The 22,058-nt window shown below is 40.3% G+C and overlaps 1 protein-coding gene across 1 annotated transcript; it reads left to right on the forward strand.

Moving 5' to 3' along the window:
- The first annotated feature begins 3,722 nt into the window (after positions 1-3,722).
- tmem110l (transmembrane protein 110, like) lies at positions 3,723-22,058 on the forward strand. Its single transcript, XM_078242850.1, has 8 exons — positions 3,723-4,192; positions 10,880-10,928; positions 11,984-12,079; positions 12,176-12,297; positions 14,102-14,214; positions 15,497-15,580; positions 16,177-16,308; positions 21,142-22,058. Exons 1-8 carry the CDS (start codon positions 4,003-4,005, stop codon positions 21,268-21,270), a joined length of 915 nt encoding a protein of 304 aa, XP_078098976.1. The 5' UTR covers positions 3,723-4,002; the 3' UTR covers positions 21,271-22,058.

Consider the following 22,058-nt stretch of genomic DNA (forward strand, 5'->3'; position numbering starts at 1 on the left):
ATGGCATCTCCCATCTGCGCATGTCCAAAAACATCTACAGATATTTTCAAGCCAACTCCTTCATGGATCTTTAAGTGCAGCAGCAATGTCTTTAGCCTGTCAAAAAGGGAACTGAAGTTCAGTCGCCAACAAAACCAAACACACCTCAGCGGAAAACTGTGTGTTACACAACGAAATATTACTTTTTATGCGCATAAAAGCGTTTTTTTTCCTGATGTAACTTTTAAAAAAAATCAATGGGCCTATCAAATTCATATCAATTAGGCCTAATCATCGTTGGCAGAATTTCAAATGAAATTAAATCTGTCCTTTTTTTTAGTGTTCACAGGCATTTGATCCTGATACAGTTTTAGGAAGAACAACTATGACCCCATATAATCATAAAAATATGCTAATAAAAGTGGTGTTATTTTAAGAAAATGTATATAGGCTAGCTGATAATATATATCTTATCTTAAGCTGATTTTGCGCACGAATAACCCGGATAAGTCAATAATGTATTATCTGTTATAACCATTTGCTCTTTTGACCACTTCATTCTGCTCCATTTTTTTGTTCTGGTTTGTTTCGGGAATCACTTTTCTTCAACAGCTCTTGAGAAATACCCTGAGATGCTGTTATTTGAATGGCGCCATGTCTTATCAAAGTCAACAGTATCCTCTAGTGGTAGGAGCGCATTGCACCACGTTTAATAGGCATGCCTTTGGTTCAAAGGTTGGCACATATTTCCATAAACAGATATACTGTGATTACCACAACAACCAGTAGCCTAGAGGTAAGCTAGTCACAGCACTTTTTTTTTGCACTGAACTTAAATGAACTCTCAGGGTGGAAATCGTGAAAGTGAAACCTATACATGGCTGATACTGCCGGTATAACACCAGGTTTGTTGGGGCACTTTCTAAATTAGGCTTCAGTGAAATTAAATTAGCATGTTTCTCTTCAAGCATGGACGTTTACTCTTGAACTTTGAACAGCAACCTTTAGGCCTATAGATTGCTGTCTTACACATATTTTGCTGGGAATCCCCTAAAAGTTGACTGAAATTCCCAATTCATGAAAGAAAAACGCAATATGTGACACACATTTTTACATCTCATTTAGCCTAAATAAGTCAATCATATTTAAAAACGTGATATGCAAAGGCTATTAAAAATGTTTGCCTGTTTTTTTTTTTTTTGTCTGTGTGGTTTGATTTTACCTGAACTGGTAGGCTACATGCTGTGGCTATACGCTGTCACTTAGATCAGAGTTATCATTTTATATATAACCGAGGAGTCACTAAAGAGAGGATGTTTGACGAAGCAGGCTACATCTTAAAAATGGAAAGCCTGAAACAGCTTTTTAAGAGAAATAGGATCCATGAGTAACCTAACTATTTGCGAGATATTAAATCATAGAGTTTTCTGCAAGGCATTACATTGTGGTTTTAAGGCATGGTTTTCAACATGTGGGTTGTAACCAAAAAGGGTCCCAAAACTCTGAGCGGTCACAAGATGATTAAAGGGATAAATACAACAAAAAGAATAGCCACTTATTTCCCGCAAAATTATTTTTTTCTTTATTTTATTTTTTTTTAGGTTTTGTCAAATTGTTTGCTCTTTTAATTTTAAATAAAAAACACTTCTCTTTGAGCAACCTCGCTAGACATTTGCTTAATTTAAAGGGACTACAAGCCAAAAAAAATTGAAGTCACCAAAATGTAATGGGGATGTGTATAGGCTACAAAATAAGTGCTATTATGACAGATTGTGGCACAATTGCTCATAACTGCATTAAGGATTTTATTTTGAAACCTGTAACGGGATGTTCAGTGTTGCATTAACGGCGACAGATCTGATTCATAAAGATCATAAGGACACAAAGGAAACATCAAGACAGGAGAAGAGGTGCTCGTGCCGGTGTGATGCCGCTGGAGGAACAGATGGTTGGAGCGTGCGCCGTGCTCCATAATCTGCCAGAGAAGAGGCTTTTCCAAGCGCGCGCGAGAAAGGATTAAGCGCCCCCCCCCCCCTTTTTATAGGCCTACACAGACGTGAGCATGAGCCCGCAGCCTCCCTGCACAAAGCCAACACTGTTTTGGCTTCATTTATAAACGGTTATGCATCTACGGAAGCCTAAATGAACTATTTAGTAAAGCGTGAAACAAGTTATTATCAGAACCAGTCTGAGTCCCTTATGTGGGGTGTTGTAGTTAAATAGCCTAAAGCAAATAAATGTAGGCTATTTATTTATTTAGGCTATTTATTTATAATCTCCAAATTGACCTGGTGGAATCATATGGCCCCCATGCACTGAAAGAAAGAATGTGTAGCCTATTAAAAAAAGAATTGGAAATTTGATTAGTCTTCGCCGTGTCAACACTTTCTGTCTGCAGCGGAAGGAGAGTTTAGCGTCAGTTTAATAATGTTAACGGGAATAAATTGAAAGTAATGTTTGCTTGTGTGAATGCAATTGTGTTGACAGGCCCAATCTATACAATCAGTTAGATTAATTAGAAGTGACATTTCAGAGCCAGACTCAGTGCAGTAGGCTATTTGGCCATTTCTATTGAGATGGCTGGGGTGTAAATTCATTTACAGCTGTTTCACTCTTCTCATTTTCTCACAGCTGTGTTCACGTCTCCACACAGCCAAGTTATGTTTTATATAAGAGGGCGTGTGGAATGATTCAAAACTGTCTTTTTTAAAGACATTTTTTAAGCTTATATTCTGACAAATCAGAGCATGTGTAGCCTACAACCAATGATATCCCTAATTGTCTTCTCTGAGTTGGGTATAGCCTACTGTAGATCATTTTGTAATTAGGAATCCCATAACTACACCCTCTCTACTTCTTATGATTATTCATAAATAGCCTAAAGTGAGTTGTAGGCCTATCCCACGACTTTCAACCTAAAGATTTCCTTTTAGCCTACATCTTCACGCGAGCGTGAGGAAGAGATCTGCCTCATGCGTGGGCCCTCGCGCGCACGACCCGGTGCCAAAAGGTTTTTTGAAGCGGTCTCGCGCACATTCAAGGAATTCTGCTGCGAGAGCCCATGGATGTAACCCGCACAGACCTGCGTCAACTTAGACGAACTTCAACAGGAAGTTTAGGTACATTTTACTTCAAAATAAAAAGGTGGAAAACAGTCAACAGGGGAAAAAAGGAATAGCTGTCCTTTTTGAGGTTGATGAAATTTTATATTATTGTACTTTATTTAAATAGGTAGGCCTAAGTCCCAACTAAGATGGAGAATTATTTAGCAGGGGAGACCTGCGCAAGATATAGCAACATAAACAGTTGCAGACAAAACAATACAAAAGGCAACAGGTAAAATAATACTTTATAACAATAGTCTATTTAGAAGAAAATAATAAGCTCAGAGTCAATTGAAATTGGAGTCATTTACCATACAATTGACAATAGTCAGAGATATCCGATTCCTTTTACGAACTATTCCAAATGAAATTAATTAGATCACTCGATAATTTACTCTACTTTTCAATTCACATGCATTTTCATCTCCTCCATTTGTATCAAATACGTTTTGTTACTTTAACCCCTCATAGAAGAGCGACCTAGCCTATTCTGGTAAAATTGTTAACATTTAAGGTTGCTATATGCTACGGTAGGCTACTATCTATGCTTTGCACAAAACTTTGTAGCCTGTCCCTTTTTTTTTTTTTCTCTCTGCCAAGCTGATACCTTTTATTTTGAAATATTTTGTACCGGAAACTACACTTTCCGTTGTGACAGTTGGTGTTTACGTTGTCATAAACGTGGATGTGAGTCAGATAATCGATTCTCTTATCTGCTTTTTTGCATCATGGGATGTAGCATCAGTCTCTGGGAACACTGAAGGAAAACTTTACCTTACATTACATCGAAAGCCGGAAATAGAAATCTGGCGGTTTGTTTTTCTCGAGTAAAAGAAAAGTAGCCTAAGCGCTTCCTAGCCCACCGAGGGAGTGCACCTTTTGTGTCCGACGGCTGTGTTGTTTTTTTAATCGTGTCAACATGGACATGTACGGATACAGCGGGGTCTTCTTGGTGAAAAGATTCCTGGACAATGGCGTTTTTGAAGTCACAAACATGTCTGACATCAACAAGTTGAGTCCTCACGGCTGCGATAACGGAGCACTGACCGACAGGTTCGGCGTCTTGATCCAGGGACTCCTGGCTATCGTTGCCTTCAGTACGCTGATGTGTGAGTAACGTTATCTCCGGGCAATCCTTATTTCTTAAAACATCTTCAGTATCACATATGTCTTTTTGTGTTTTTTGAGGGGATAGGATGCACGAAACACAACTTGCAGAAACTTGCTTTTAAAGGGCTACATTAGTCCACGTGGCGATTTGTTGACGTTTGTTTTTGCGTCTTTAGCATGGAACCAAAGTCCATTGAAAAATATGCTAATTTAATATTATCTTTCTTTTCCACAAGAAGACATACCCAAATGGAACTCTTTGAAAACATTACGTGGTATATCGAGGTTCTCTATTAATTTCGGCATGAATTAGGTGCTGTAAACACAAGATGTTCTAAAAGGATTTCAGCTTTTTTTGTTAATTGCGATCCGCACTTATCCGTAAACATCTTCCACCTCAACAAAATAGATAGTTGATGTGAGCGGTAATGATCTATGTGGATTTCTTAAAGTACATACTGTAATAAAACAACATGCTGTTCGTGTCATATCTATTCGCCTAATTTCCAGTATAGGGTAACTACCGTTTTTTTCAACCTGGACCGTGTTTTCCCATGTTTTTGTGTCTAAGTGACCGATGTGAACAACAATCTTTGACATTGGTCCAGTGTTAAGCGAGATCTCGGTAACGGCGAAACAAGCTACAATGTAAGTTAATAGTGCAGCTTATATTTATGTTCACAAGAGTGCTTGTTTTTGCCGCTGACAGGCTCAGATTAATATTCTAAGTGTCTGACAACATTATGGAAAGGATTTAAGCAGGTCGACCTTTCTGTTAAAGAGTAAGATCCTTTTTTCTAAACATAAGAACATCCGCGAAATGGCGTTCGCTAAAGCCATGTAAATAAACGTTAATTTTAGCCACTTCATTCAAAGTCGACAGAAACTAAATAAAACTATGAAAAGCAGTTTTGGGTCGACTTTCCACTTTTCCATCACAACTCTAGTTTTGGTTGAAATTACACATAGTTTACCAATTTACGTTTGAAAATATGTTAGCTATATATACGCTAAAAGTATTGCTTTTTTAAATGGAGTCTGGTGGGTTTAGCGCTAGCAACCTCAGAGCTCTTTCTGGCTAAATAGAAAGGTCTTAAAGAGGTTTTAAAAATGCCTCTTTATGTCTCTGTAGGAATCATTTCCATAATGTTGTCAGGCACTTCTAATAATAATCTGAGCCTTTCAGTGGCACAAACAGCACTTTTAAGGCCCTGACACACCAACCCGATAATCGGCCATTGGACAGTCTGGCGAGGTCAGTGACTTGAGTCTGTTGGGTGTGTTCCATGCTGTCATCCATTGAAGGGGCTGTCAGCTTTCATTTTGGCCAACCATTTTGAAAATCTTTTAAACTGACCTTTGTCGATCTGAAATGACGACCGATTCAGCAACTGCACGGCTTATTTCTCGGTTAAAATGTTTTCAGAAGCACGTTTCGGTGAACTACCTTCGTAAAATATGAGCATGTATTCTGAATGAGCCGCCATTATGCTCGGTTGTAAAATCAGGGAGCAGCCAGGCCCATGTGACGAGTTCGTCCAAACAGCTGCTGGGGCATTTTTTGGGCGACAATACAGATTAGCGCCGCCTGCTGTTATGGAGACATATTACGTCTCGCGCCGAACGTACACTCAAGTCGGCGTCGCTTCGGTGTGTTCAGAGGCACTTTTTTGACCAACTCGGGGAGACTGATCAGTCCGACTGCCTTTCCTCCTGACGGTCGGCTGTCGGGTTGGTGTGTCAGGGCCTTTAGTGAACAAATAGACGCTGAACATTTGCCCCATAGGGTTACATTGCAGCCCAGTCTGTGGCTGCCGGTTACAATGTTCACGCTTAATACTGGACCAATTTCAAAGATTGTTGTTCTATCAGTCACCTACACGCAAAAAACATAGGAAAATAGGGTACAGGTTGAAATAAACAGTAGTTACTCTTAAAGCCCCAACTTAAGCATACATAATAAGGTATACCATACCACACCGGTATGTATGCCTATATTCAAAGTAGGGCTGCACGATATGAGGAAAATATGCGATATGCAATAACGTTGAATATCGCGATAACGATATTACTTGCGATAAATAAACAGATATCAAAGTGTACTCAGTTCTGCATTTCTGCTGCTTTCAGTATTCTGCTACAATACAACACATTGCTTGAATTTAAAACTAACGAAAGGAAATCATTTTCGACAAATTGAACACTGAATATAAAAGGCACCGCTAAAAAAAGAGTGACAGTTTCTTTTTAAAGTGCAGTGTTCTACTGATATATTCTTTCAACTAACACAAAAAATCTCTGTCTATCGTGATATGTCGCAGCCTTTCGCGGTATGCGCCTGTTGATATTGCGATGACGATAAAATAAGGATATATTGTGATTCTAATTCAAAGCATCACAAATTGGCGTATTTTTAAGGGAAGTGTCGTCATGGTTTCTCCCTACGGCAGAATGGCAGGTTTTGGATCCAGGGTTTCGTTGTTGTTGCCCGTTAATAACCAAAACGCCGGCCAACAATATACGATACAATCTCTATACGTTTGTTCAGTGGAATTTAATGTTCAGCTGCTCTCCATGGAATATGTCATGATTGATTTAAAGAAACATGAACTTCAAGAGTTAATATTTGTTTTTAATTGTGATACAGCCCTGTAACTATCACAATAGGCAGATTTGGGTGAAATATATCAGAATTTCAGCCACTTTCAAAGTGTTTTTGATTGCCTGCCTTAACAGCAAAACAAGCTCCTTTACAGCCATGTAGCTCCTTTTGTGGATGTACTCTGAACAAATGGCTACTGACTGCTAAATAACTTGTGATTCTGTGGCAGCTGACTTGGAGAATGTTGGGCATCTTACCAGATTTGGCACCACAATGTTTAATACTTCTGTTCTGCAGCAGTCACAGCTGAATGCTGGTGTTGGTACCATGTCAAGTAGGAACACTTAAGCCATTTAGGAACCGATATATTGTTTGTTTTAATGCAAAGGCACTCAAATACAATCTCATATGTCTAATGATGATTACCTTATGACTTCCTGGATTACATTATTTTGGTTCTTTTCCAATCAGCTGCATTGATATTAGTCTATATCCGCGACCTTCCACTTCCGGGATTGTGCCGTTGCTGCTGGAAATTCCGCCCTATGTCCTTTTTTTTTCCGGCCGGATGTCCGTCACCTTCCGCTTTCTTTTTGTTGTAATTTTAAACTCTGGTGGATTTCTGAGGACTATGGTTAACTGCTCCTCAGATCTCTGCAGGGTAAATCCAGACAGCTAGCTAGACTAACTGTCCAATCTTTCTGTTGCACGACTAATACAACTTTTGAACGTACACATGTTCCACCAAAAATTAGTTCCTTCCCGAGGCTATTTTGCAGCGGCACCGGGGCTCTGTGCGGGGGCTCTGTGCGGGGGCTCTGTGCGGGGGCTCTGTGCGGGGGCTCTGTGCGGAACGATATTCCTTGCAATAAATAAATAAACAGATATTAGAGTGTACTCAGTTCTGCTGCTTTCAGTATTCTGCTAAAATACAAAAACATGTTTGTTGAATATAAAACAAATGAAAGGAAATCATTTCCAACATTCTTTTATGGAACAAATTGAACATTGAATTGCACACAAAAGGCACCACTAAAAAAAAAAAAATCTCTGAGTGGTTATTGCACCAGTTGATGACACTGATATATTGTGCAGCCCTACTACCATGTGTTTGGCTCTAATTTGTTAAACAAATACATACAAAAGTTACATGGAAATGACACACAAATAAATGTCAGTGCATCCTGGATAGTATCCACTCGTTCCATGAGTGTGTCGGCGTATGATCTAATAATTCGAGTGTAGTTATGAAAAGGTCAATGCACTCATAGTGATCTGATTTCATCAGCTGATCCACGCAGCCGGGTTCAGAGTACTCGAAGCCTCAGAACAGTGAAGTGTTGCAGAATTAGGCCAGGCCTTGAGGGTGAGTGAGATCAATGAGCTCAAACCTCCACTCAGTTACTTATTAGTAGAAAAATCGTTACCCCCCCCTCTTTTTTTCCGCCCTATCCTGTTCAGCATGCTCGCAAGTGTCACTCTTGGTCAAAGCACATGCATCTGTTAAATATTTGTACCACATTATTTGTGTGCAGCCGAGCATTAAGTGCCCTTCAGCTATGATCAGAGTTGCGGTATGCCGAGTCACAGTCGCCGAGCCTGCACCATGCATCCCTTTACTGATCTGTGTTTAGAGTGCTCTTCCTCAAAGCTATTTTCGTAAGTTTCCTTCCATTGACTCGTCATTATTCCTGCACTCACATAATGCTGACAAAAGGCTGAATATCCACTATAGCTACCACCATTCTTTGATCCAAAGCTTTAGGCTATATTTGAAAACAGTCAGATTTGAGCAATTTTGCGAATAGACGAGTTTGTTAGCCAACAGACTTTCGGACTTTTCACTTGGAAACATACTCTGATGTCTGGTTTTGTGCGATGTCTGTTTTCCCAGTGTCTTATGAGAGAAATTTGACACACTATAGATACACCTAATGCCATTTTGTGTGTGTCTGACACCCTTACAACTTCCAAAAGTCAGTTTTGAAATTACTAAGCGATGTAGGGCTGCAACTAATGATTATTTTCATTATCAAATCAGTTTATTTTATTAGCAGTTTAATTGAATAAATGAAAATCTGCCCATCTCAATGGGGACGTCTTCATATAACTTTTGTTGTCAGACAGACAGTCCAAAACCCCAAAATATCAGTTCACAATTATCTAAAAAAAAGAAAGAAAAAAAATCTTCACTTTTTGAGACGCTGGAATCAGCAAATGTTGAGCTTGATGACTGACTTCAATGATTCACTGATTAGCAAACTTGCAGAAGAATAATGAGCGAATTGTTTCAGCCCTAAGGCTATCCAGTTGGTGTCCCTTTAAATGGCTTAAAAAGTTAGAGAAAATGCAGGAACAAGTCTAGAAAAAGTATGAATAATTATACTGTGCTAATAAAACACTGCTATTATGAGTTTACAGATGTAAAAGCTGTCTGCAGGAAGCCTCGATCCTGGTTTCGCATGCCCAGTCACATTCTCTGACCTTGTTAGATGGCGAGATAGAGGAACAGTGGGTGTCTGTTCACCCTGAGCCCGGTGGGGAGGAATGAAGTGTTGTTGCAGCCTGAGAAAAAAAAAAAAAAAAAGGACAATATGTAATAACGTCCGTTTCATCTGTCCTCGCTCCCCCTCTGTCCTGCGGCCCTGCAGAGAGATGAGGCTCACGCTGGAGGTCAAACTAACTGCAAAGTTATGGTTTTGCAGGATAAACGCAAGTCTAGTGGGATATAAGGGTGCAAGATTATGGGAAAAAGTCATAATCACGATTATTTTTGGTCAATATTGAAATCGCCGTTATTTAACACGATTACTCATTGACATTGGGAAAGATGTTGCAATCACTGAAAATACTAATAATAATAATAATTAAAAAACACCTTGAACTGTGAAATTTCCCTTAAAGCTTTAGGGCGTAACTTTTTTATATTAATGATCGTCCGTTACATTCAAGCTTGTCTCGCTTTGCCAGACCCTCCTCCAAAGCACGCTGAAGGAGGGTCTGGCTACTCCACATAGCATTCAGAGATGGGAGGAAAATGTGCTGTGGTTGGGGCGACCTCTAGCTCACCCAGTGAGAGCGTGCGCCCCATGTAGGCTGAGGCCTTTGCAGCGGCCCGGGTTCAAATCCGACCTGCAGCCCTTTGCTGCGTGGCTTTTTTTTCTTCTTTTTTTTTTAAACCAATCAGAATCGTCATGGGCGGTGCTAAACTCTGCACAGAGTTGCTGCAAAATAGTCGTGCGAGAGAAAACTCAGATTGGACAGATAGTCTAGCTAGCTGTCTGGATTTACCCTGCAGAGATCTGAGGAGCAGTTAACCACAGTCCTCAGAAATCCACCAGAGTTTAGAATCCCAACACAAAGTAAGCGGAAGGTGACTGAAAATACCAGGTTCATCTGGCAGAATTTCGTGCAAAAGTGGAGCGCGAAGGATCTACCCTCACGGACCGTGGAAAAGCAAAATAAAATATAAAATAATATTTTTTTTAACCTTCATTTTACCAGGAAATTCCCATAAAAAATTAAGAATATGTATATTGATATTAAATTTAAATTAAATTGTCAAGTTATTGTATGATTACTAAAATAGGCTAGTGGCGCTCGGCCGTGACGTTCAAGTCCAAATTCTGATTAAAGATTAATAATCAAAGCCTGTTGTTCAAATGAACCTGATTATGCCCTCGGGCGCTTGAGTAAATAAATAAATAAAATATGTGGCAGCCGTTGTGTGCACTAAACTTTCTTTCAACAAGCCTGTTGTACTGATGCGATGACCAGTTACAGTTTTAGCGCTAGTAGGCCTATTAAGAGGTGCTGATTAATTGAGGTTTGACTGTGTGTAGACATATTTCTTGTCATTCTTCATGGGTGCAACAGAAACTATGCACTATAGCTTTAATACTTTTTCTTAAACTTTAAGTTTACTTGCAAAACATAATGTGCCAAATAATAGTTTTTCTCGATTACTCTGTTTTTGTGATCGTTAGGAGCAAAAATAGTAGTCACCATAAAAAATGTCATTAATTGCCCAGCCCTAGGGGGAAATTATTGATTAATTGATTGACTTTTTCTTTTTTGTTTGCAGTGAAGAGGTTCCGGGAGCCTGTAGGGATCAGACGACCGTGGAGGATCTGGTCAGAAATGTTTCTTCTTTTCTTTACTCTCCTTCTAGCATATCCTGTCATTTGATAAAACTTGCATAGATGAGTAGCCTGGTTGACACCAGACCCTTCTCAGTTGTAACTGAGAGTGGGTCTGGGCAAGCTTCATTCACAGCCCATTTCCAAAAGGGGCGTTACCAATGGACGCCGCTCAAATGCCTCTGGGCGCATTTGGATAGTCCTTCAACCAATCAGACCAACGTTCCCGGTGACGTAGCAGCGACAGGGTTGCTGCGCTTCGGTGGCCGTCATGTTGAATGTAAACAAAAAGCTGCTCAATGTCGCTGCGCTATCGTCATCGCGTAAAGCCCGCCTCAACGGTTGTGATTGGTGCCTCCTATTTGGAAAAATTGGAAATGGGCTTGAATGGGCTCTTGGCCAGACGGACTTGCAGAGCCAATCTCAAATTTGCTGGAAGTTCGTCAGGGTTTTCCCAGGCTAAGTAAAGGTTGAACCCATTTTTTGCACATCCCATAACATTTTATGCACATCCATACTGCCCCTTTTTTCCCCCCTAATGTTAGATAGTTATATGTATGTGTTATTTGTTTCTGTATTTGTTTGTTTATTGCATAATAATGTTTAATATGTTTATGTATGCACCAACAACCAAGGAAAATTCCTCATAAGTGCTACTTACTCGAAAAATAAATCCTTCTTGGATTCTGATATCACCTTTTTCTTTTTTACTTTAAAATGTTAAGTAAGACATCTAACACAAAAGAATAAAGGGTAACGCTTTACTTGAAGGTATCTACATAAGAGTGACATGACACTGTCATGAACACATGACACAGTCATGACCCAGTCATGACACATGAACCCTAACCCTAACCATAACTTGTCATGACAAAAACCGAATGACACTTACTAAAAGAAGCGTTATGTCATTAACGTTTATGACTTGTTTATAATGTTTATGACCCGTTCATGACAGTGTCATGTCACTCTTATGTAGATACCTTCAAGTAAAGTGTAACCGAATAAAGAAGTCAAATTATTTTTTTTTTTAACCCTTTCTTTTTCAGGTTTTTTGACACATCCAAGCAGGCCATCGGTGCTCTTTTCATCCACTTTGCCAACGTCTTCCTGTCCACGCTCACCAAAGAGGACCCATGCTCCCTGTGAGTTATCGGTCAGCACTAACAAGCCATGATAAGATGAGGTTCAACTGTCTGAGGGTGTCTAACTGAGAACGTGATTTCCCATTTCCCCAAAAGGTATCTGATGAACTTCCTGCTGGACGCCGTGCTGGGGATGCTGGTCATCTGGCTGGCCGTAAAGTTGGTGTCCATACTAGTGGAGTACAAGCAGTGGACGTTGCTCATGTTTGGTGAATATGGTGAGTGAAAAATCATTGCTTTTCCTTTTTGCCTTTCCATTTTTTTTTTTTTTTTTTTCAAGACTCTTTATTGGGCACTTTTGCCCACTTTAATTGATAGGACAGCTGTAGACAGGAAAGGGGAGAGAGAGGGGAAGACATGCAGCAAAGGGCCGGGGTCGGATTTGAACCCTGGGCGCCGCGTAAGGACTGAGGCTTGGTACATGGGGCACCCGCTCTAAAGATTATTTTTTTGGGGCATTTCCACCTTTAATGGACAAGACAGCTAGGTGAGAAAAGGGGAGAGAGGGGAAGACATGCAGGAAATCGTCACAGGTCGGACTCGAACCCTGGACCTCTGCGTCGAGGCATAAACCTCTATGTATATGTGCGCCTGCTCTACCAACTGAGCCAACCCGGCCACAGTTTTTTTTTATTTTTTAACAACATACAAAACATACAACTCGCAACATGAAATAGACACTAAACCTTAAACCATAAACCGAATAAAGTATAAATGACAACAACATAAGCCCATCAAACATGTCTCTCCCCAGAACAAAGCTTCTTAGGAGCCCTCCAGAAAGCTCAGGTACTTTCCCCATTTTCTAGTATAGACATCCAATCTGGCAAACTGTTTATATGACATTGTTTCAAACGCCGCCACCCCAGCCGTCTCACAAGCCCAATCTTGAATTGACGGCACCCCTTTATTCTTCCAACCTCTTAAAATAATCTGTCTGGCTATCATTAAACTAGTCTGGACCCAGCTTCTTATGTGCTTATTCATCTCGCTTGGGTTTGACTCCAATTTCTTTTAATTTCTAAAACATGAAATTCCCGAGTAGTTGTATTTATGAATGTCCATAGAAAATTCCACTGAGCTGCAGCTCTGTTTTCTGCCACCGGAGGGCCCCTGAGACCCTCCGGAGGTAGACGGGGAGGAAAGCCAGCATCTCCAGCTGCAACCCCATCTGGAAAACATTCCCAGTGGCTACAGAGGGGGATTAACTCCACGCCAATTATTACACTCACTCACTCTGCTGTTGTTTTTTCTTTTGTGTTCCTTCCGTGTGTGATGGAAAAACTTCCCTCAAACAACTTTGCGAGGCTGATTAGGTCTCCGCTTCTCTTTTATGATTAGGGTCACTTGATCAGTAGCTTCTTCCTTTCTTTTCTTTCTTGTTTCACCCTCTATTTAACTTTTTTCTCTCTGTCTGTCTGTCTGTCTTTGTATCTTTCTCCTCCCTTCTTCCTGTCTTAATGACAGACTTGTCCTCCTTTGTGTCTGCAGTGCTAAGACACTTGTGTTACAGACCTTTTGGAAAGGTTTCGGTTTATATCCCACAAGATGCAGAACAGTTAGAAAGATTTCTATTGAAATGGAGCGTGAAAGTGCATTCTTGAATATAATAAAATAAAAACACAAAAAATGCATAGTTTTTTTTTTTTTTTCCTCCATCAAAATAAATAAAATGAAATGGTTTGAAATGGAAAGGTTTCTATCGTCAAAATATATAAAATCAAAAATAACATAAAAATGAAAAATGTTTTTTGTTTCCATTGAAATAAATGAAATGAAGCCAAAAGACTGTACTATAAATTAAAATAATGAATACAATCTTTCAATTTGGGCAAAAAAGATCATTATTAAATAAAGTGCAGGAAAGGTGAGAGAAAACTACAACATTTGCAAATGCATTTTTAGTCCTGCTTTTGTTTTAGACCAGCACATGAAGACTGGCTGTACCTGGAATCTCATATAATAATATGTTTATATGATATGGTTCACTTTACTGATGTTTTTCCACCTCTTCTCCTGCAGGCGACCCTCCCCAGGCCGCAGCCTGGCTGGGACAGTGTGGCATCTACCTGCTCATCATGGTGCTGGAGAAAGGTGTGATCAGCCTGGTGCTGCTGGTCCCCGGATGGTCCAGTGTAAGAACATTGTACAGCTATATCTTAAAAAGTCTTAAAGTTGACTTGGTTAAACCTGCAGAAACCCTGTATGGGAAAGATGGCAGTCCTGTGACATTTTTATACTTCTGGCATGGGGAAAAACCTTGTAGATTATCTTCCAAAAAAAAAGAAGGAAATGGTAGAATATGAGCACAAACCCCATTTTACTTACTGAAGCCAGCTTTTCACTCCTTTTTATTGTGACAAACAGACCATTTTTACATCCCAAACTGATCTTGAGGTCAACCAGACTGTCCATGAAAAAAATCTGCAAATGTATACAATCTTCAATCATTTCAATTTTGACTTTGTTTGTTTGATTTGTTGTTTGAAATTCTTTGGCAGCTTCGAGAGATGAAAGCCATCAAGACTAGAGAGAGAATAAACAAGTGGAGGATAAACTGTGACTTGCTTTTCGATTCTAATGGAAAGAAATGGAGGCAATGTTAATGTATTTGAAGGACCGTTTGGTTGCATGACATATTTGTTGATTCAAATTAGCCTGTGTCATAGCAACAGATGCTCTTCTAGGGAATATAAAGGCGGGTTATTTGTTTATTTCTCATTTATCCATTTCCAGATATTTTTGTTTTGTGAAGCTCTCTGTGTTGTTTGGAGACCTAACTTCCTTGACAAACTCTGATTATAAATAGTATTATTAATACTATATGTTTATTCAGGTGCAGGGTAGTTGACAGTCACGTCTCCTCTCTCTGTCCTTCAGTCTACGTCTTTCCTACTTATATTTGTTTTACATGGTCATGGCCAATTTAATTCAGATTCAATTCTGTTGCATGCATTGATATTATTGCAATACAATCCTAAACATAGTGAAACAAATGTTTCGTGAACTTTTTATTTTTATGTATTTTTTCTTCACAAATGTACAGTATGTGATGTAAATCTAAGAATTTTTTGGGGCAATCTAAGAAGTTTTTATATGGACCCAAATATCTTGGTATCCATGATATCCATTGATATTTTGTCATTGAAATGATGCGTGTAGAAACTAATGGTTAAACGCTTAAACATTTCTTAATTTCCAAGAAATATTTCTGCATAATTTGTCCTAGATATTTATTGATACATTTTACACCATCACAATTTAAATTAGAGGAATTTAGTGTTTTGTCATGTTTTATAACCACATTTAGATGGCGGTCTTCAAATTATGAGTTAGTTCAAGACTTTCATAACAGCTTCTCCCCGACAGCTTTTTGTTTCATGTTCAGATGTTAAACTTTCTTCTCTTCTGTTCCAGTTGCAGGAGGTGTTGCTAAGCTACATTGCTAACCCTCAGCTGGAGCTGGTGCTGGTCATGCTCATTGTTCCCTTCATAGTGAATGTGAGCAGCACTTTCATGATCTAGTTGTCACATTGCCTCATTATATATTCTATTGTTAATGAGTCCCTATCATACTCCTTTTCAGCATCATATTTGTACTTTTGGGGTCTACTAGAATGGGTTAACATGAAAAACATTATGCTTTGTCATACTGTCTATTGCTGCAGCTCATCTGCATAAAACACTCTGTCTGAGCTCTTGGCTCCTCCTTCCCAAAAATCCCAGTTTGCTCTGATTGGTCAGCTGGGCGGGCTGTGCTTGCTCAGGCAGCACCTATGGGCAGCACATTTGAAAAACCGGGCTGGCTTTCTCAATAAATGACATCACTAATTGAGGAATTCCAAACAGGAATGTGAGCGAGCCGTTTTAAGGCAGTTGAGGAAAAAGTGCTGTCTGTCGGAGAGAAAGCTCCATTTGGAGTGAAATGTGTTTATTTGTACTTTATACATCTATAACATACACAAAAAACTATATAACACACTAAAAGAAGGGAAAAATCCAAAAAGCACAATAGGGGCTCTTTAAGGTATTTTAATAAGAAGTGAGTTTAGACTTTCGTAACCCCAGTCCCGTCTCTCTGCCCCCCCCCCCTGCAGTCTATCATGTTCTGGGTGGTGGACAGCCTGATGATGAGGAAGTACAAGACGATGAAGAGCCTGGACGACTCCTGCGACAGCACGTTGAAGAAGGCCGACTCGCTGCCCCGGGCCAACAGTGAGGAGTCATTGGTAAGATCTACAACTTAATGAGTCCACCAACAGTGCAGAGCAAAGTGAGCTCCAGTTAGCAGCTGGTTATTGTTTTTAGTCACCTATGTAATTCAATTTTATTTACAGTGTCAAATCATAACACAAGTTATCTCAAGACACTTTACAGATAGAGTAGGTCTAGACCACACTATAATTTACAAAGACCCAACAAAGACCCCAGTAATTCCCCCAAGAGTAAGCATTTAGTGCGACAGTGGCGAGGAAAAACTCCCTTTAGGGAGAAACCTCGGGTGGTGAAGAAAACTTCCTTTTAGGGAGAAACCTCGGACAGACCTAGGCTCTTGGTAGGCGGTGTCTGACGGTGCCGGTTGGGGGTGTGATGAACAGTGGAAATAATAGTCACAATAAAGATAATGGAACTATGACTAGAAATAGTAGTTGTAGTAGTTCATGGCGTAGCAGGACGTAGCAGGGCGCGGAGCAGGACCAAGGCGACAGCTGCAACCATGATTTAGGTGCCACCCTAATCCAAGGAAAACTGGGGTTAGACTCCGGGGAATAAGCTCCCCAGAGCTAAGTTAGTAACGAGCATTTCTGGGACATGAATGCACACAGATGGAAAGAGAGAGGAGCTCAGTGTGTCAAAGGAAGTACCCCGGCAGTCTAAAACTATAACAGCATAATTAAGAGCTGGTGCAAGGCAAACCTGAGCCATCTATAAGGGCTGGTAGATGAATCTGACGACTATGAAGAGAAGCAGAGAAGAGAAGGGGTGCCGTGTCTGAAGCTATACACCCTCCCCCGCCGGTCTAGGCGAACGCTGCAACTCCTCACTCCCTATCTATAAGCTTTATCAAAGAGGAGAGTTTTAAGTTTACTCTTAAGTGTGGTAATGGTGTCTGCCTCCCGAACCCAGACTGAGAGCTGGTTCCACAGGAGAGGAGCCTGATAGCTGAAGGCTCTGGCTCCCATTCTACTTTTAGATACTCTAGGAACCACAAGTAACTCTGCATTCTGGGAGGGCAGTGCTCTCGTGGGAGAATAAGGTACTATGAGTTCTTCAAGATATGATGGTGCTTGACCATTTTAGAGCTTTGGAGGTCAGGAGAAGGATTTTAAATTCAATCCTGGATTTTACAGGAAGCCAATGCAGAGAAGCTAATACAGGAGAAATATGATCTCTTTTCTTAGTTCTTGTCAGAACACGCGCTGCAGCATTCTGGATCAGCTGGAGAGTCTTAAGGGATTTATTTAAGCAACCTGATAGTAAGGAATTACAATTGTCCAGCCTGGAAGTAACAAATGCATAGACTAGTTTTTCAGCATCGTTTTGAGACAGGATGTGCCTAATTTTGCAATGTTACAAAGGTGAAAAAAGGCTGTTCTTGAGGTTTGTTTTAAGTGGGCATTAAAGGATATATCCTGATCAAAAATAACTTGAACTAGATTTCTGACCGATGTGCCTGAGGCCTGGGCAAAGCCATCCAGGGTAGCTATATCTTTAGATAATGAGGTTTGGAGGTGTTTAGGACCCAGCACAATAACCTCGGTTTTGTCTGAATTTAACATCAGAAAATTGTAGGTCATCCATGATTTTATATCTTTAATGCATGCTTGAAGGTTAGCTAACTGACTGGTTTCGTCTGGCTTGATTAATTAATTGGGTGTCAACCGCATAACAGTGAAAGTTAATTGAGTGTTTCCTAATAATTTTGCCTAGAGGAAGCATATAAAGTGAATAGAATTGGTCCATGCACTGAGCCTTGTGGAACACCATGGCTAACTTTAGCGTGCCTGGAGGAATCATCGTTAACATTAACAAATTGAGATCGATCAGATAAATAAGACTTAAACCAGCTTAGTGCGATTCCTTTAATGCCAACTAAATGTTCCAGTCTCTGTAACAGGATGGTATGGTCAATAGTGTCGAATGCAGCACTAAGATCTAGTGGTGGTAATTAAACCATCTGCTTCGTTTTAGAGATCTTCGCCGCTCAAGTTTGTTAGATCTGTAATTGGGAATTGATACAAACGGAGGATCACATCATGACTTTGGGCCAAACTGGGCTTTGAGCGAAAGTTTCTTATGTCTTGAATATTTAACAGATTTCTGTTTCCATGTATTGTTTATTCAGTATTTATATAAATTCCAGTGAGCATTTAAGTTTGAATAAAACTGTTTAAATGCCCTCAAAGTAAGTTAAATGGTTTATCTGCTCTGGAAGTGACTCATTGGCCTTTTTAAAGGAATTACTTTTGATGTTATGAAAACGTTCCCAAACAAGAATGTGACCGTTTAATATCTTTGTTTTGCTTTTAAGATTTGAATGTGTGTGAAAATGGTCATTGATGGTTGATGCCCACATGGTCAAGCTGGGTGTCAACTGCACCTGTTGTTTTGGTGGGGATGAGCGTGCACGTGCGCATGCGCGCACACACACACACACTCACACACACACTCACACTCGCATGCACACACACTCACACTCCCTCTACACTTGTACACTTGATCTAATGCGGAACAAACCCAGATGAATTCAGTCCAAGAAATACAGAGTCAGAATGTTCTCCCTGTCCTCCCTCATTACCGTTGAGTTGGTGGATTCTGGTTTTCTGTGGAGGTTTCACTCCACCGTAAGAACAAAAACGTGTCATTTTGTAATTCCTTTTTTTCTGCTCTTGGATAGTATCATATTTTGTTGTCAGTTTTTGGACAAAGTAGAGTATTTTATCATCCTTTTGATTACATTGTAATTACTTTTGTACTGCAAATGTATTTTAAGAGGCCAGTTCAAACAAATCATAAAAACATTTCTCACTCGCCCCTACTGGTAATTGTTAATGCAGAGCGGTTTCTCAATTCAGTTTATGTAGCATAGAAATCTCAGCAGCCCTCAAACCTTTTAGTGTTACAGTATTATTAATATCTGAAGTACATCCCATTACAAACCCTTTTTTAAATTGTTTTATTTTTTGCAAACAAATAGAAAACGTCTGATTGAGGTTCATGTCAATAATGTATCCACTCGACTATGTCATTTGTTTGATTTGCTTTCTGTAGTATACTTTGATCATAATTATGATATAATATTAACGTACTTACAACGAAGTGTATGAGGACCACTTCAAGTCGTACGTTAAAGGATGGGTCCACCCAAATTACCAAAAAATATAATAATCATTTTAGATTTCTTTTCCCATGTTTTGAGATATGTGTCTCTGAGGTTTCTGCTTCAAACACAATTTTTTTTGTTTCCCATTAATCCCATTATTTTTGGGTGGCCACAGACTTTTGGCCATGTAGTGTAGGTCAGAGAGGTGTTCACAGCTTATTTGATACATTTATTTTGTATTTTGGGTGAATCAAAGAATATTTTTGGCTGTATTTACTTGGAGACGGTACAGAGACCAGAAACAAAGGGACAGAGACGTGCAACCAAAAGTCCCCGGCTGGAATCAAACTGGTGACAGTGCAGTTGCGTGGTATGCATCATCACATGATTAGACTTTTGAATCGGCGCCTGTGAGTTTTGGGTTGAGTGCTGGTTTATCTGGGAAACTGTAACTGGCCTGTTGTTGTGTTCAGGGAATCACTCAAATAGCCGCCTTCTCCACACAGCACAGAAGGAATTTCTTTTTCCCCCCTCTCTTAGGAAAGATTTAACTGACAAACGTCAGGGCAAATGATGATGTTTGGGGTGTGTGACCCTTGTGTTCAGTGGGAAGAGAGTGTTCATTCCTCCCTCCCCTTTTTCCTTTTCCCTGATCATCTGCCAGGCAGCCATAAATCAAGCCTTCATCCCGGGAATAAAAGTGACATTTAGGAGTCGTTTCCACGCGCTGATGTTATGGAAAGCGGAGTGAAGTGGAGGAGGACGTCAGATAAGAGAGGCATTGACTTGGATGAGATCTTGGTGGGGGTGGGGGTCAAAGCTACAGTCACAATGCTGTTGTTGTTGCTGGTGTTGCCGCCGGTGACAAGGGTATAGTGGAGATGATCAGCCCGTAGTGCAAGTAACAAAAATACACTATAAGAGACAGTAATGTACTCCCGGTCTTTATCCTAATATCTGAGTCTATACTGCTCTTAAAAATGGTCTTTATATCAGCTTTTCCACCTGTGAAACCCAAACATAAAGCAACACATGGCGCTTTATTATGCTGTAAATGTTATATAGTTTCTCCTTTTGGGATTTGAATTCCTGTGCTGCAGGAGAGCTTCTTCCAGGCTGTGAATAAACGGGGACATTTTCCACTTCCAGCTGGGAATGCAGAACTAAGATATTTCTCAGCTTTTTTGTCGAGGATGCAGAATCCAAACCTACAACAGCGATATACTGACTTGTCTTTTAGCTTTTGGTTTGTGCTGTGCTAGTCTATATCCACGAAATTCTGCCAGATGTCCTTCTTTTCGGCCGGATGTCCGTTACCTTCCGCTTTCTTTGTGTTGTAATTTTAAACTCCGGTGGATTTCTGAGGACTATGGTTAACTGCTCCTCAGATCTCTGCAGGGTAAATCCAGACAGCTAGCTAGACTATCTGTCCAATCTGAGTTTTCTGTGCACGACTAAAACTAGTTTTGAACGTACACGTTCCACCAAAACAAGTTCCTTCCCGAGGCTATTTTGCAGAGGCACCGGGGCTCTGTTTGGCGCTTAGCGCCGCCCAAGACGATTGGGATTGGTTTAAAGAAATGCCAATAAACCGCAGCAAGTTTTTCTCCCATCCCGGAATGCTTTGTGGACTAGCCAGACCTTCCTCCACAGCGCTGCGGAGGAAGGTCTGGCAATGCGAGACTAGTGCTGAGCTACTGTGGCCTGTATTCTTAAAACATCTGTTGTCTTCTCTCAGATCCTGCTGGCTGCAGAGACAGACACAGACGAGGCTTCAGAGGGGGAGGAAGAGCCCGGCGATGACCAACCAGACCCTTATGTACAGTATTCTGGAGGACCACTGAGACCCAGCTGGGTGGTGGTATAAACCCAGGTGATGCTACCCGTCTGTCCTCTATCCGCACACAACACACTCTTTAGAGCCTAAATATGAGCAAAAGCAAACAAGCCTTGCATCCGTAACACCTCAAGGGTCTAAATATCGGCTTCCTTGTAAACAAAGGCACAATTAAAAGGTATTCTAACCTGTGAATGTGAACACTACAGCCTGAGCTGCCTTCCTCTGCACTGAACTGGAGCTTGACTCAGTGCATGCATGTAAATCAAATAGCATTTTGTGGCAAGAATTTAGAAGCTCTTTATCCTCTCACCTTGCTGCCTCCGTTTGCTGCAAGAGAACATTAGAGCAACCACAACTGAGCGTGTTTGGAGAGAGATTATTAAGAAAGCAGCGCCCACAGGGCAAACTGTGCGGGTGGTAAAGACAAGCTCTGAGATAAATCTGTCTTCTCTTCACACTGGGGACTTTTGGAAATTATCTTGCTCTAAAGAGAGTCATTTATTGTGTATCATATTGCAAAGAGAAGCAAGTGAGTAAAGTGTATGTACAAGTGCTCTAAGACTTTACTCCGTCAAATATAATCACTTTTAATCCACCTTTTTAATTAAGGTGTAATTATAGTAATTCTGGCGATTTCTTCCTCTGGCTGCTTACTTTAAGTCTGAAAGACTATTTATGGTCTCTTTTATTTATTTATTTTTTTAAACCATGCATATGTTGATTTTATTGGCTGCTGCAGTCATGATGGACCAAACACGTTAAGCAGTGGTTAAATGGAAAGTTTTAGTTCTTTGCAACAGGCTTTTAAAAACATT

This window comes from Sander vitreus, chromosome 23, assembly GCF_031162955.1.
Source record: "Sander vitreus isolate 19-12246 chromosome 23, sanVit1, whole genome shotgun sequence".
Lineage (NCBI taxonomy): Eukaryota > Metazoa > Chordata > Actinopteri > Perciformes > Percidae > Sander > Sander vitreus.